The sequence below is a fragment of the Carassius gibelio genome, chromosome B21 (assembly GCF_023724105.1).
Source record: "Carassius gibelio isolate Cgi1373 ecotype wild population from Czech Republic chromosome B21, carGib1.2-hapl.c, whole genome shotgun sequence".
Taxonomy (NCBI): Eukaryota; Metazoa; Chordata; class Actinopteri; order Cypriniformes; family Cyprinidae; genus Carassius; species Carassius gibelio.
In genome coordinates, this window is record NC_068416.1 from 22,142,415 (window position 1) to 22,159,587 (window position 17,173).

General features: G+C 37.1%; 1 protein-coding gene across 1 annotated transcript; it reads right to left on the minus strand.

Moving 5' to 3' along the window:
- Nucleotides 1-87: 87 nt before the first annotated feature.
- Nucleotides 88-12,671, minus strand: ell2 (elongation factor for RNA polymerase II 2). Its single transcript, XM_052587549.1, has 12 exons — nucleotides 12,359-12,671; nucleotides 9,312-9,359; nucleotides 8,264-8,385; nucleotides 8,004-8,167; nucleotides 5,963-6,222; nucleotides 4,601-4,725; nucleotides 4,393-4,459; nucleotides 3,490-4,129; nucleotides 3,164-3,227; nucleotides 2,655-2,826; nucleotides 2,503-2,547; nucleotides 88-2,396 (listed from the first exon to the last, which is right to left on the minus strand). Exons 1-12 carry the CDS (start codon nucleotides 12,488-12,490, stop codon nucleotides 2,280-2,282), a joined length of 1,956 nt encoding a protein of 651 aa, XP_052443509.1. The 5' UTR covers nucleotides 12,491-12,671; the 3' UTR covers nucleotides 88-2,279.
- Between the last annotated feature and the right edge of the window lie 4,502 nt (nucleotides 12,672-17,173).

Here is a 17,173-nt window from a genome sequence, read left to right on the forward strand (position 1 = left end):
TTCTCGATTAGAAAATGTAGAGTAAAATATAAGCAGTAAAAAATAAAGTAAAATGGACTCAGGGAAAAAAAGCAAGGTAGAATAATGCCAAGTTCACATTTTATTGAACTGATTTAATACATTTTTAGGTGGACAGGTCAGGGACTTTCTTACAGTCTGAAACAACCCCCATCCCACCTTTAAAACAAGAGATGACAGTGTTATGAGATTCTTGGCTTATTTTCCAACATTAACATCTCTCTTTAGTGGTGTCAGAGGCACAGTCTCTTCTTCAAAAGGGAAAGAAAACAAGTGTTGGTCACACACCAAATACTTCCCCACCCAAATTACAATACCAAGTTTGATGTGTAGATGCACATTCTCCTTTCAAAGCAACACTTCTTAGTGTCATCCCAAATCTTTAGGGCTCAGTGTGGATGCTGAGGAAATAAGCATCTGCTATAATTCTGTTAAATAACCATGACTTGTTTATGGTTGTCATCAGACATTTCATCCAGTCTTTAAACTGCGACTAAAATGAACAGAAGCTCACACGACAGAACATCTTAGGGAGTTTGATCACATTTAAGCCCCTAAAAAGCAAGTAAGATGCCATCTGCCGCCCCAAATACTGAAAACGAACATTCATCAATGGTTATTTTGAGAATGGCACACTCAGGTTTTTCAATATACAACAATGGAAAACAAAGGAAACACCTCCCAGTCTTTAACAATGGAATAATTGTGATCATAAGAGAGAGATGATTTGTTTTCAGATCTCAAAAAGACATCTTAAAATGTGCAAATACAATGCAGCAAGCCTCAAGAATGAGCTAGCCAATCAGAATCCACCATGATCCAGTGAGAATTTGCATAACTGCAAGCAATGTTTTTTTCTTTTTCTTTTGAAAGCTGATTCACAAAGCTGCATTCTGGATCTTTTTCCTAAACAAGCATCAAAGAAAATAAATACATCAAGACACTGTAAGTGTTCGATCACCATCTTCTTTTAGATAAAGTGTTATGTCACTCAGAGAAACGCGTTTTATTCCAGACTATATACACATAGGATTGAAAGCATTTGTGTTTCATTTTTATAACTTTTTTTTTTTGGCAACTTCCCATCACACAGGTTTTGTAAACAAAACGTTTCCCTTAATCTTTAAGAAGTTTAATCACTAATGATACCGTGAAATAAAGACTTTTATGCATATTTGATCAGTTTCTGTTTTCAATACTCAAAATTCCAGCAATTCAAAATGAAAACAAAAAATATATAATATTATATAAGTCATAAATAACTCTGTTCTGAGACTTGTAATAATTAATGAATACATTTGAAATGGATATACAGGTCTGCCTCTGCTCGACGCATTTTCTCATGAATCAGTAGCACCTTTGCCTTCAAGATGGTACAATCATTTTCTTAAACAGAGCAGGCCCAAAATAAGAACACGTAAAACGAGCCGGCTTGATCCCGAAGGCTCCGGCTGTTCAAAGAAAAAAAAAAATGTAGCAGCTTTTTTTGGGGGATTTTTGTTTTCCTTTTTTTTTTTTCTCTTTTATGTAATTTATATCTAAATCTACTCCCAGAGCCCATCTCTACCTGTAGTTTCTGACCCACAGTCCTTCCCAAAAATGAACAAACACTGACAATTTTCACTCGCCACTTTCTCTCACACACACACACACAAGCAAACATCGATCACACCTTCCATGAATGTGCGCTGGACCTGTGATCAGGTCATAATAATTTCTCCCCACTGCCCCGGGTGCTTGTATGTCTCACTGACGCCACATCGATATAGGTCTGTATTAATACCTTAAGGCATCATTTGCACTGTGGGCGTGAATACTGATGCTCTTCTAAAGAAAAAAGAAAAACAGGGCCATCGGGAGAAAGGAAGTCTCAAGGCTCTTGGAAACCCCCTGTTTTATGGCCACTTTTTCACATGTACTGGCTCGATCACCCCTGTGCAAAAGGCTTGAAGAAATACGAGCTGTAAGGCCCCCGGTTTGCATTGCGAACTTTCTTTTTGCATTCAAAAAGTTAGTTTTATTTTTTGTCCTTTTTTCTTTTAAAAAAATCCTTCAAAAAGAAAGAAAAAGGAATCAATGAAAAGGTATGGGATAGGATGAAAAGGAAAAAAACATGATATAGAGTGATGAAGGCGACCAGATATGGAAAAACAGGCGAGTGGGGAATCAGTAAATAGAATAAATAAGGAGCTGATTGATTCCCACACTCCTTCGGCTGAAGAGCGCTCTGATTGGCTGAGGGGGTTGCTTGGTCCCGTGCCCTACAGCCAGGACTGCGCCTTCCGCTGGTCGAAGTCAGCGATGAGCCGTTTGATGTGGGCCAGTTTGTTGTGCAGGTACTCACAGCGCAGTTTTTCTTCATAATATTTTGGGCTGTGCTGTAAAGCAAACATAATGTGTCAATTAAAATACTTTTTTTTTTTTTTTTGTTTACTTGTGGTCTAAAAGGACCCAGATGGGTAAGACATGCAAGGTTACACTTACTTGTTTAATTTTTTTATATTCTTGCAGCACCTGTTCATGTACGTCCTGTTAGGAAAGACAAGAAAAACACTTGGGATACAAAAATATACATAGACATAAATATAGACAGTTCTGTGCAATTCCCAGTATAAAAAGAACAAGAATCATCCTACCTGGTACTCTTTAGTTCCTGGTGCAAGTCGTCTACACTGGGCGTCCAGTTTTGTAAAACGACGAGTAACTCTCTCTACGCGGGCATGAAGGATGCGATACTCATCATATTCTGCATTGAAGTCATCCTTATAGTGCTGCCTCTGATCCATAGATATCACTGCTGTGTACTTCCTGCAATAAAACAATACAAGGACAATAAGACTCGAAATACGTCTCAGATCATTTGCTCGTTTCTCACATATATACAGACACACCCAAACCGTATATCTAGTCTAATAAAAAAAAAAAATACATACATTACATAATACATTTTTATATATATAAAAAAAATAGAATCACAAATTCTATATCATGAAATTCTATGATAGAATATAAAATATATATTAAAATATAAAAACATGAATGCATTTATACACCTTAAATAATATTATTTTTTATTATATTACTGTATGTGATGCAGAGGGTTTATGCAGAATGACACACTATAAACGAGTCAAAGTTCACTCACACTACGTAATCGGGCTTTGTTGGGACTGGAAGTTCAGTGCTGTTCACAGGCTTGTCTTTGCCAGCTGTAAAGAGACACAAAAGTCATGTAGAAACATGGAAATCTGCCCTCTCACAAACACACGTAACACATGATCTTTGTCTCTTGGGAACGGACAAACTTAAATTTGTTGTTGTAAACTAAAGTTCAAGGGCCAAAGGCAAATGGAACATAAATCAAGCCTATCATCAGGCCAGAGAACAAGCTTAACAAATCCTTCATTCAAAATATTTTTATAATAATCAATTATTCACACCACAAAATGCATAGGACATGGCAAAACAAACCTTCTCGGTCCGATTCTTGATTGATGTTGGCAGGAATGTGTCTTTGTTCTGCCTCATTCCGATGTTTCTTCCTGGGCTTTGCTTCCTTATCGCAGTTATGCTCTCTATCCCTCTTTCGGTCCTTATCCTTCTCTTTCTCTCCTTCTCGCTTCCTCTCTTTATCTTTGTGCTTCTTGGACTTCTTGGGCTTTTTGCTGCCATTGCCTTCACGGCTGGCCGTAGGAGACGCGGCAGAAGAAACGCGGTGGCCGTTGCTGGTGGTAGTAGTGGAGGTAATGGTGGTTGTGGAGACGGTACAGGTGGAGAAGGACAAGGGGGACGTGGTGGAAACCGGCTGGCTGGACGTGTGGCTGTGGGGGGCGTAGCTCTCGGAGGAGTTTCCGCATATAGAGCTCTGGTCCAGGGGCAGGTCCTGAGACCCCCGGCCCTCTGGTGTACTGGGGGAGTTTGACCTGGAGCCCGTGACAAGGGGAGGGTGAAAATAGGGTCCTGGGCAAGCGGCCGTTGATGCAGGTTTTTTGTCCTCAGTCTCTGAAGAATGACGACCTGAAGAGGAGGGGGGCCCTCGGTTACTGAGGTGGGAGATTCGGGGCTTCTTAGACATCAGAGGGTCAATGAAGTCAGTCTCAGGTTGACGTTTCTGAAGAGCAAGAAACATAATAATTATTGGGTCTGCAAATTAATTGACGTACAAAAGATTGGCAATATTTGTATGTGGTTCATAATATATATTAATAATATAATTTATACATTTCAAAGCATTTATAATATAATTTATAATAATGTATTGATATTTGTTTCTTTAATACATATGTACTGTGTATACATATTATACAATGATAAAAAAATATATATCAATATAATATAATCAATATAACTAGATTATACTAGTATTCCTCTTACCAGTGGAGATGTTGGCTCTTTGGTTGGGCTGCTGGAAGATACAGACTCTGAATTCAAACCCAATTTACTGTTGAAGAAAAAAAAAAAAGAGAACTAATTTAAGCTTTGCCAAATACTCTTGGGATCTCTTGTACTGGCTCTCAAAAATGATTCATGTTCAATTAAAGAGTCATTCTTCTTTTAATTGCATGTGACCGGTGAGTCTTACCGTGCCAGGATCCTGTCACACTGAACCCGTTCATCCTCCGTGTAGCCCGGCCAGTTCCTCTGGACCTCACGGAAGATAAAGTCCTTCAGGGAATACGAGTTATCCTTCGGGTTTAGACTGGCCACCTAAATGGAATGGAAAACATTACATTGATTGGTTTCCTTTCTCTGATTAAATATGGGACATGAAGTGTGGCTGTTAAAATGGGTTTTAACATTTAATTAACCTAATAAGTGGTGCTTGCTAAACCAAGCCTGAATTTGAACAAACACTGAACAAAGTATTAAACTAACATAATGTGAATCTAATTTGTTAAACTTAATGATTAGTACTGTTGTAACCATTTGTAACCATTTTTTTTTTTAAATATGTATATAGTCATTTTATTTTTAGCAACTGAACTAAATATTCACATATGATAGGAGGTCGAAAACACACTTTGAATACTTAAGTCGGCATACTTCAGAGTGGCAGATACACAAACACTATAAATAGTAATGGAAATGGACAGTTAGGCAAAAGGATATAGTGTTACTTCTTACATTACAACCCAGTGAGGGCACCGTTTCAAATTCTCAGTCCTTCCTGCATTTCCAAAGAAGCAGAGAAGATCATTTTATACTTCCCTTTTCAAAGCCTGAATTAATTCCTTCTAGATTTCATAGAAAATGACAACCATGGTATTTCTATTTTCCGTGGTATTTAAACTAGCGGGGAGAACCGAAATTGCAACTTCTACCCCTTTTGATGACAAAAGCCATTCATATATGAAGACTGTCAACAGTATGTCCTTAATGAAGTAAGCTGGTCTCTTCAGCATGAGCAGTTTGAGGGTGAATGCATGTGTATAACGACTTTAATAGGTTTAATTTATGGTTGCCTAATTTGCCATGTGCTATACATTCAGCTGAGATGAATGAAAGTCTTTGTGTTTAGTCTGTTAAATGGTGACTTGCATTACGTGACACTGTGCTTCTGCAATAGTGCTGTGAGTCTGTAGCCTGCGGGCAGATTCCAGGTGTGATTTGACGCCATGCAATTATAACTGTGACCCATCGCAAACTAATATGTACGATGATAGTCCTCAAGTTGCATTAAGATTAATGCCTTTCTAGTCTTTCATCTTGCTTTTAAAAAATTATAATATTTCAGGTTAAAAGCAAGTTAAATTCAATCAAAAACAACCAACAAAAATTAGAGTTACAGTGGAGCACTTAAAATGAAAGTTAATGAGACCAATTTTAGAAGTCTTCCATTAAAGCTTGTGTTTTTATTATAACATTCCACCTGCTGTCAATTTAGCTTAATGGTTGCTTTAATTCTAAAAAGTGAACTGATTTCAATCCACAACTTCACTCTTACCTGATTTAGTGTAGAGCCCAAAGAGTTGCGGTCTTTCTGGCTGATGCCATCTCTTTGCAGTCTGCCGAGCAGCTCTAGTTTCTTGTAAGAGCGCAGGGCCAGAAGGTGAATGACGCGGTCCCGGTATGGCCGTTGCGATACGGGGTTGTTGGTAAGGCACTTGCGGATGGTGTTGGCTGGGTTGAGGGGGGTGGTCTGCTTCCTCTCTGGAACCGGATCGGGGGCTGACGGGGCCGGTTTTCGGTGCTGGACTTTTTTGTCTATGCCAAAACAACATTCACAGAGTGAACAAGTGATTACAACAGTGAAATATTTATCCTTAAGAGGTCTCTTAATACTTTACATTTGTATTTAATGGCCCGGTTTCACAGAAGGGGCTTAGACTAAACCAGGATTAGGCCATAGCTCAATTAGGACATTTAAGTAATTTTTATTAACAGGTCTTCGTTAAAAACATTACTTTTGTGCATCTTGAGACAATGGCACTGATATATTTTAAGATCAGTCATTGCAAGTTTATTTCTGTTGAAACATCTTAGAATTACATTTAAGTCTGGGACTAGGCTTAAGCATTGTCTGTGAAACTGGGGGAATACATGTTATTTTTTTTCCTCCCTAAATCTAAAATTAGGATTCATACAAACTAAAGTATGCATTCTCAAAACAATGCTGAAGTACATACTTCAGTGTTTTAAGTGTCACATAAGTTTCCTCTATTGTGAAATTTCTCACAAGTAGTGACGAATAGTGACTCTTTAACCATCCTACTTCCTACATCTTTCTCTTATGAACTCTCCCTTGGTTTGCCCAAACATGCACCAAAGACTGGAAGACATCCAGACGCAAACTTGCGCTGTCTCACCACCAACAGATCAGGTGAAACTCTTACGTCAGTGGATAATAGGCTTTGGCCATCATTCATGTATGGCAGACTGGGAGGAATCAAGGAAGGGAAGATCATTTAAACTCTGGATTATAACAAATCTGCACCATTTCCACTCTATATCATGTCTCTCAGATTTAACCCAAATAAAGGTGTTACACAGTTTCCTGAAAACCAGCTGCTGCAAAGCCTTACACCACAAACCTCACTCTTGCACTTCCTTCTGCTGTTTAAAAATGCAAACGCACCGCCATCACTCCTCCCCTGCGGCTTAGCACCGAGGGATGGGGGTGAAACTGACTTTTCCAGTTTTGTGGTGGACGCCAGCTGTGGTCCGGAGAATGGGGGCTCCCAGGGGGGAGTGACAGCTGAACAGGTGCTGAGAGACAGGTTTTGTCTGGCAGAGGTGAAACTTTTTTTTTGTTCCTTAATGGTGATACCGTTTTTAAAACATGAGATAAAACAGGTCTCATGAGTTGCAGCATCGTCTCCCCCCCCCTGCAGTTTGTAAAATGCTGATTTCATTTAACAATCTAAGCTGGTGACAATAGCCTGAAAGATTCAGTCGGTCACTTTCCACTTCTCTATGTGGGGCACGTCAGTAATCTCGGAGACAAGGGTTGTGCCACGACTTAGCCACATCAGATAAATAGGATGAACCTTTACTTGCTTTTTCTCTTGACCCTAATCCATACATCACTGTGTAAAGCTCCCGGTTGGTTAAACGCAGATGTTATGAGACTGTTACAACTGAACTGGCCGAGAGTTGCAGGTCAATGTGAAAAATCTGAGGAGACCTGCATGATCACACAATGGTCCCATAATTAGTCTATTTCAATCTAGAAAATGAGCCAATTCATGTAACGATGTACCACACGCAGATCTAAATTGGGGAATGAAAACAGAAACTGAAAAGAAAACCCCATCCTGTGTAGATAATCATCAGATGTTTCGAAAGATTCTTTGAAACAGAAACGTTTCGATTAAAACGCCAACAGGAACTTAAATGGAAATGCTGAAAATGTTCAATTAAACTGATCAGAGTTTTCACACTTGAAACTGTTAACCTAGGTTAATTTTAAACTTGAATTACTGGGTACTCTCCAAATATCAGTGAGAATGTGTTAGGAGAAAAAATAGAGTGCATTAATATCAAACCTCTGAACGGTCCTCCGGGTCTGATGAATTTGGTGCTGCTTTTGCTTTTATCGTCCTCAGCTTTGGCCACTCTCTCTTTGGTCACCTGGTAAGAGTCATTGGTGGCACATACTGTGATTTTGTCTTGAATCGTTCCCAAGGAGGACAGATGGGGGACTCCAGAGCTATCAGACAAGAAGAGTGGTTACGAATGAGAAACAACAGCAAAATGAGCAGAAAAATAGTTCTGACACACAGGAAACTTGCTCAGCAGCTCTTACCCAGATATGTACTGGTGGATACACTCAAAGCTTCCTTGAGGATTGTCTTTGCCATAGTTTGACAAATAAAAGTCAAAGTTATGACAGCCATTGGGAGCATCTGTTGTTGGGATTTTAATGCGCTGATAGGGCAGAGATGAAACAAAATGTAATTTAACTACTAATAGAGGGACTCAAAAAAAAAAACATATCAGTGTAGCAAAACACAAGTTAGCTACCTAGGCAGTAGTCAGGTTTCTCCTGGTGGTTTAAAACTTTACATTTTAAATAAATATGCTTTTAAAAATCTTTTAATTGAAGTAAAGCTGAAATCAAATCTGAATATTCAATTTAAAATAACTAACTGAGAATAAAGAGTTGAATTCGAGGTACTAAGACTTGCTATGCTAAACTGACTAAAACTTAAGAGCTAAATATATAATATTCCACAAAATAAAATGACAAAAGCACATCACAAAAATCCTAGCAAGATTATTAGCCTTAACAAGATGCAGATGCCAAACTCCACTGGAATCAACCGTTAATACTGGTCAAGTCTTTTGTGCGGTTCTCATGAAGATTAATATATGCGATGCGCTTGACTGACAGTTAAGGGAGCTGCCGCCCATGTAGAGCATTTCAAATGATTCACCGATGATCATCCATCACTGTTGAAGGATGAAGATGGCTTCCTATATCGCAGCACACTAGGTTTTGAATCAGACTCATTGTGTCAGCTCAGTCAGAGCTTTGTAATAACATGTCGACGGCAGCACAGACACTAGAAAAGCACACTATGTCTTTAGAAAGAGTATTCAGGAGCGTAAAACCAGAACCCTTCTCTCTGACCCAGTATTTATAGTTACACAGTGTCTGAAGTAAACGGGTGCTTTCACAGTGGAAAAGTGAGAAGCCACCCAATAAAACTGCAGATGGTTGCGGGTCTCTATTAAGGCACAAGGTTCACAATTATTGAGTGCTTTGACGAGTAAAGCCCACACCTCTGCCAGCGAAGATGCTCATTTAGATGCTGTAAAACTCATTACCAGGCACTGCAAAGTCAACTTACCCCTTGAAGACCCTGAAAACGTATCGTCGCCTGTGAGGACGGTGCCTTCTGGAAAAGATGAAAATATTCAAATGTCAAAAACAAGCAAAAAGTAATTTCATCCACCAAAACATCAAATATAAGCAACCAATCAATCATCTAATGTAATTAAGAAAAACATAAAAACAGTGAGATTAGTTATATAATCTATAAACTACAATCCAAGAATGGCATACTATGCATACTTTTTCTGCAGCACGTGGTATGAATACTGTGAAAAGTTACAGTATGTGCATTTCCTGCATGCACAGAATACCAGAAGGGCCTAAAATGTGCAGTTTACAACCAGACCAGATTCTAAGGAACACTGTCTAACACAATACAATACACTCAACTTCACCTTCCATTTCTACTGAAACTGGATCATTATCAGCCGTGATTTTACGCAGTACATATAAAGTAGGAATGAATTCAGGTTGGGACATCTCAATGGCACAAATGTCCCAATTTTCATGAATCCATCTCACACAGCCCAAACCTTTCAAACCGTGCAACCATCCACCTTCGGTTAAATTCAAATACTGCCTAAAGCCTCCATCTGCAAAGGCTTGTTTAACCAGATAAGTTTCACAAGACCCCACCCCCAAGCACACTTGCACACAGACTAGATCAGATCACATTACACAGGAGTATGAAGAACTACGATTAAGCTCCCTGATGATTTGGAAGCCAAAACGTGTATTTCTCAACTCTAAAAAATGGGTTGCACATCTGCGTTGACCGGGCTACAATGCTTAACGCAAATAACAAAATATAACTTTACAAATAATCTTGCAAAGTTAAGATAGTAACCACTAGCTGTTACATAAGTTAACCAATTTGCATGTTGTTGCGCAATGCGGTTTGTTGTAATTTTTATACATTTCAACAACTTTGTGGTCCAGTCTCCACGGTGTTCAGCAGCCAAACAGCCTAAACCACATGCGACAAACAGCTTCCGTAGTGAATCAAACATTAAAAATGAATCTATAGACACACTTTAGCAATTAAAGATCTATTATCAACATTTAGAGCCAAATGAAAGATAAAGCACGGCTCGCTTGAAGTTAATGATTAACCAGGACGCTAACCCCTGGAGGATATGATCACTACATTCTTTACTCCAACGTGATACTCAATACACAACACGATTGTTATGGAACCTTATGCAGTCCTTTAATATTTTGTCGCAACATTTTTGGTATGCTTCCATGCTAGATAATGTCAAATTGAAGTGCATGTGCTTAGAATGAAAAACAAAAACTATTTAAAATAGCTATTTTTATTTAAATTAAATCTGGAAAAAAAAAAACACTGAATATGTAGAATATTAAAGTTATGTTTAATTTGAGGTTTATAAAAAAAAGCACTAAATACAAATATAACAAACTAATCAAAAGCACAAAAAATTACTAAAACTTAAATTTAACATGCAATATAAAAAACAGCTCCCAGCTTAAGACTTGTTCATCTGGTATCCCTGATGGTGTGTTGCAACATTTTGAGTGTCAATTAGATGGATGGGGTGAATGCCCAATCATCCACAACCCAAAGCAAATCTTGGGCCTACCAGGATTTGGCCTTTCAGGATCGCATGAACCATTTGTATGAACCCAGTGCATAGTTTTTTCTTTCTCTCTCTCCTTTTTTTTTTTTTTTTTTTTTTTACACTGAGCCAGCTGTAGCTTTAAGTCAAACACTGCCTCATAAGCACTTTGAGCAGTGTAGAGCTTTAAAAAAATCCAGACAGTGCAGCTCTTCATTGAAGCTCCCTAATTTCTCCTAGTAAGCCAATAGAAACTCTTTCAGCCTTTCAAAATGATAGAAATGGCCAGAAGATTTTTTTTGTTTCATCAATTTCCTTATCTTTGTCATATATTCATAACACTTTTACAAATCTAACTCACAATTATAATACAACTCACTCGTATGATCTAAATGGAAATGATACGCAAATCCTGTGGTCAGACCTATGTTGGAATATTTATCAAAATTACATGGTAGAATGATGATTTGTGCACTATTAAAACGGTATATGCACAAGTAAAGGGTTTCCCCAATTAGTCACTGTGTCACACATTAAAAATACGTTGTAGCAGAATTAAGTCATTTCTAATGTAGTTTAAGTTACATATGGATGCCTAGCACATAATAAAGATTATAGCATTAAAAACGACACAATTTGTTTTAATAAAACTCTTCAGGTGTGTGTGTGTGTGTGTGAGTGTGTGTCTTCATAGCTAACTAACGTTAGCTAGCGAAGCAACCATATTTAGACGTTAATTAAACAAATTTAGATATTTTTTGGTCTTATTGTGATTCTGGACCATGTTTATTTAGAGTAAGAGTCGTGAAAGTTAAACAAATAACAAACAATATCGACACATTTATGAACTTAATCATTGTTGGAGGACTGCCAGCTAGTAACATTAGCCATGCTATCAGCTAGCTCACCAAACTTTAATTTTCGTAAATTGTCAAGATTTTCTCGCATGTAACGCTAAACATTTACTTTAAAGAGACTGTAAACGTAATAAAACTATCAAACGGTCGAAATGACAGACAACTGAATCGAAGCTTTTGGCTTGTAGAGAAAGTTTTCTCTAACCGTTAGCATTGTAGCTCATCTTTCGAGTATAAAACACAATATAACATAAAACTAACAAAACTATTTCACGTTTAACCCGTTAATATACATCTCTTTCGATCAGTGAGATTTCATAAATGTATTAACATTTGCTGAATGTGGTTTGTGGAGTTGAAATTTCATGCAAAGAGTTTATAGCAGGTAATGGTGTGTTGGCATTATGTTCACTCCCTAGAGTCTTTTTTCTTTATTAAAAAACATTTTACAATCAATTCTACAAGGGTAATAGCCAATTGAACACGTTTATTTAACTTTTAAGAGATGTTGCGTTGTTTAGAAAGGAATAAAACAACATTTTTTATAAATCTAATGCCTTTTTTTAGGCGAGCCAGCTGTCGCTCTCCCTTTCTCTTCATAAAACTGTAAGTTTTCCAGCACTCACCTTACAGTTTTGGTAGTTTTCCAGCGCTTTAAAGGCTGATTCTGTCAGTTTGACATGTAAAACTGATATTCTGTCGCTCTTGCGGCCACAGTTGAGTCCATATGTGCCATTCTCGCAGAGAGCTGCCATCATCTTCACCAGCCCTCCACCATAGTGCCTGTGACATACGTGCAGACTCTCTCTAATGCGGACAGAGGGAGGGACCTGAGCTGAAGTAAGTCCCTTTCTGCTCCATACTCTTAGAAAGTTAACAGACTAATTGGATCTTTTCACTCTAACACTTTAGGCTAGAAGGTTTTCCTTACTGTTTAATGTATACATGTTCGCCTGCTTACCATGCATGACATAGTGTTTGTATGATAATTGGCCTATGCTCGTTCATGTGTAATTTCCTGTGCGCTTTTTATCGAATAAAATATGATAAACTATAAAAAAAAAAACATTATAGCATTTTTTAAGTCATGGATGGACAAATCAGTTGATATTTGGCTATTTTGAGTTATGGGTCAATAACAATTTCTAAATCAGCCTTGTTAAATAGCCTAATATATATTAATCAACTTATTATCAATTATATGTTTATTAAGCATAACAATATTACATTTACTAAATCGTATATATAAGATCTGTAATAACTGCCTTTCAAATTCAGCATTTAATTTACATTCATTTGTAGCATTAAATTGTATAATTATATATTTTGTGTGCATAAGATATGTCAAATGTGTGTGTGTGTGTGTGTGTGTGTACACACACACACACACACACACACACACACACACACACACACACACACACACACACATATATATATATATATATATATATATATATATATATATATATATATATATATATATATATATATATATGTATGGATCCTGTGGATTTGTTAAATATTAAATTTTATAATTTTTTTCAATGCCTGTTATTTGATTAATATATAAAAAATATATTGAATTGTCCTAATTATTTATAGACCAATTAATCTGCTGATATTTGGGATTAAGTATTCTTAAAGTAAATATTCTGCAGTAAATATCCATTTAACTTCAGCTTTTTTATATATCATGTAGTTTATACTATCATTGCATTGTGCCTTCTGGATACTGGAATAACATTAGCGTTTAAACAAACTATTTTTCATTATTAAACTGAGTGTAGAGGCCTAATGGATTTGTTTGCTTTTCCTTCTGCACCCTTCCTGTAATTTAAAGCATTATTAAACACAAAAACAAACACATTACACTTATTAATAGTATACAGTTTTAGGAGTGTTTTCAGCACCGTTGCTAAGATCAGAGTCAGATTTGGTTTTCCGGCTGTCACACTAACCGTTCACTGTCTTTACCACAGTGTACCTAAAAAAACACTGCAATATGCAGTGTCAAACAAGTGTTTGGCCGTTTGGGTCCAGCCTGCAGGTGCATTATTGTACATGTTTCACTGTTTGTAAGCAGTGACAGACTGCTGACATCAGCCAGGTTCATTAGGGTCATCCTGAGTCACAGTCGATCCGTGGCTCATACGGTAATCCGCAGGAACAAGTTGAACAAGGAACAAGTTTCCAGATAAGATGATAGACTGGGTATTTTCAAATGTAGGTGTGACAAACCATTGCACTTTTTGTAATCCAGCAAACAAACCAAGCCTTAGTGAAAACCGTCCTTTTAATGAGTTCCATCTGATCTGAACATATTGATCATCTAGACTGGACTGGGCCAAAGTGTCAGCTGAGAAGGTCACCCGTTTATTCTTAAGCCTGCCTCATTGTAAAACTTGTTTGGTGACTTCTGGCTATTTTCCCCCAGCATGCACACCTGCTGTGTTTCACAGAGTCACACTCTGGGACGGAGTGATTATGCAGAGTGTTTTGGTGTGGTGCGGTAGTTTTAGGCTGGGTGCCGGGAAGCCGCTGTGAATCCTTGAGATTAAGCCTGCATAAAAAACCTGCCACACCCTTGATTAAAAACGAGTTTATTTAGCATTTAAAATTGCAGTGCTGGTCTAGAAAGCTTCACAGACAGAGTAATGGGATTATATAACATGTGTTTGTAAAGGAACACTCTTAGTGATTTTTAGCTGAATAGCATGAGTATTAATAAAGTGGGTGTTAATTAGTTTCTCATCATGCTGATGCATCTCTCATTTGCACAATGGCTGATGAGTGAAAACATTCAGGCACATTAAATTCATTGCATGATTACATTTCCTCTGATTTCCATGGCATTGTTGACATGCTCAGCGCATGGTGTTGTCATGGATGAATCCTGCACGACTTCCATAAAGCCGTTTTTCATCATGCCCGTCTGGAACACAATAAAGGACAAACAGGATTAAAACAATTACTTTGGTCACCTCTGATTAATAAGAGAAACCATGACTTAGTAGAGCTTCCACTCTAACAAGTCAAACATAGAGAGCAAAAAATGAAATCTAATAATCTGAAAATATATTTCATATGTCAACAGTGTTCCATTGCATATCATATGTTATATCAACATACTGTAAAAAGTTATTAGGAATTTACTGTAAAAAAAAAAATAAACTGGCAGATGTGGTTCCCAGAAATTTACCATACAAATTATGGTAACAATATTTTAGGCTTTTTCAATTTAACTTAAATTTACAGTAAAAAGCATATATAATATTATTAAATGTTTACTTTAAACTTTAATTTAAATTCTCTCTCCCTCTCTCGCTACACTTTTTCACAATATACAGTAATTTACTTACTGTTAACCAAATAACAGGTTTTGCCTTTAAATAGAATTATATATATATATATATATATATATATATATATATATATATATAAACACAAGAAACATCTGAAACAAAGTGGATTCACATAAAGCTTTGCAAACACAACCTTCCTCTTGGAGTTTTTTTTCTCTGCTTGTGTTTATCAACAGATATTTAACATTGTTCAGATGGGTGTGTGTGTGTGTGTGTGTGTGTGTGTGTGTGTGTGTGTGTGTGTGTGTGTGTGTGTGTGCGGTCACCTAAACTCTTTCCACTTACTTTAGCTGCCTGGCATTAGATTACGGACCTAAATTGTGGATCTTTTGACCTTAGTATCCATGTGGGACCAAGACACGTCTGCGTCCCTAATCAGAGACCAAAAAATGTGAGACAAATAGACCTGGTTTAAAAAAAAAAGACTTTAGATAGTTCAATTCACAATGATTAAATAAATTAATGTTACAGGTTAAACAGAAACAAACCAAAAGCTCAATTTTTTCATGACACTAACATGTTGACATGACACTAGTTAACTCATTTCATGAGTTTCACTATAACAAGAGTAGTGCGAAACTATAGGCTAGTGTTTACAAAGAGCAGACTCCACCCACTTACTCATTAATGGATCTTCTGCAATGAATGGGTGCCGCCAGATTGAGAGTCCAAACAGTCTGACATGATTAAGTAATTTTGAACTTCAAACCATTGCTTCCGCCCAATATATGAGCCATAATAATGCTTTCTCCAGTGAAAAAGTTCATCCCCCTGTTGTCTTGCCATAGTTATTTACAACTGTTTTGAAATTATTTTTCAGTGCTTGATCTGTGCATATTTCTCTCTTTATTCAGACAAGCAATGTTAGAGGACCTTTAGCTGGAAGGAATGATTAGAAGTTAATGATTGGATCTTTTTGATTATGGATTTGTTTTTTAAAATCACACATCTTTTCACAAGACAATACATTGATGGACTGGAATCATGTGGATTGCGTGTGGATTACTCTGATGTTTTTATCGTCTGTTTGGACTCTAGAATCATTTAGAATCATTCTGATGGCACCCATTTACTGCAGAGGATAAAAAGTTAATGTACTCATTTTTTTTGCTATCATAGCGTTGCATATTTATTATTTTAATCTAGCGCTGTGAACCCGTTTCGAGTCACCAGTTGAGAACCATTGCTTTGATGGTTGAAGGCCTGTCAGTGATGCCTAAAACCATCAAGCAACCGTACAAATGTGCTCCTTACACTAATTCATTGCTCTGCCAACACAGACTCTGTCTCTCAGGAAGTACATGAAGAGGTGTTTAAGTATACAGTCGATGGTGTTGTCCCGCTGTCTGTTCCTCTCTGTCATTTCCGGAATTTTAAAGGCCTAGAAACTGCAAGGCCCGTTAATGTTTGACCATCATCCGGAAATACAAGTGGCACCCGCTGTATTGGTCCTTATCACATGGAAACAGTAATATATGAGCCGTATCTCTCTACAGACACTGATGGGGTGGCCACTCTCATGTTTCCAAACAGAGGCAGGTCTCTCTTTTTTACTCAAGAAGGAGCAGAAGATATTTATGAATGACTTTTAAATGCATAGTCATTTTATCAAATGAACTTGGCATTTAAGGAATTAAGGAGGCAACAAATAGCAGGAATTAAGAGAATATAATATCCCAAAAAGTATTTTTAATGTATATACAAACAAAATAAAATAAAATAAAATAAAACACAGCAATATAATAATATAATCCCTCCATTTTTTACTCAGTGAACTGTCCAGTCCCCTTTCCACATGATTTGATAATTCATGTCTGTAGCAAAAATAGTGATCCTTTTAGCAAGCCAATTAAAAGAGAGCTCTCTCATTCATTTTTCTAACAAAATAATTCTTGAGATTTAGCAAAAAATAAATAAATAAATAAATAAATAAAAACAAAGGTTATTGAGATGTATGTTTGAGAAAATAGCCATAAACTCCCTGGCATGTTGTTGTGGAGCTGCCTAATCTTGCAAATCCAGTCTCAGCACATTTTCATAACTTCCAAACACCTTTCACTTCACCTCAGGCTGGAC

Coding starts and splice junctions, on each gene's coding strand:
- ell2 (XM_052587549.1), bottom strand. CDS start 12,490: ATGATGGCAGCTCTCTGCGAGAATGGCACATATGGACTCAACTGTGGC. Junction 4,726..5,962: donor TGGGCTCTACACTAAATCAG/GTAAGAGTGAAG, acceptor CATTCCATTTAG/GTGGCCAGTCTAAACCCGAA. Junction 3,228..3,489: donor TCAAGAATCGGACCGAGAAG/GTTTGTTTTGCC, acceptor GTCTCTTTACAG/CTGGCAAAGACAAGCCTGTG.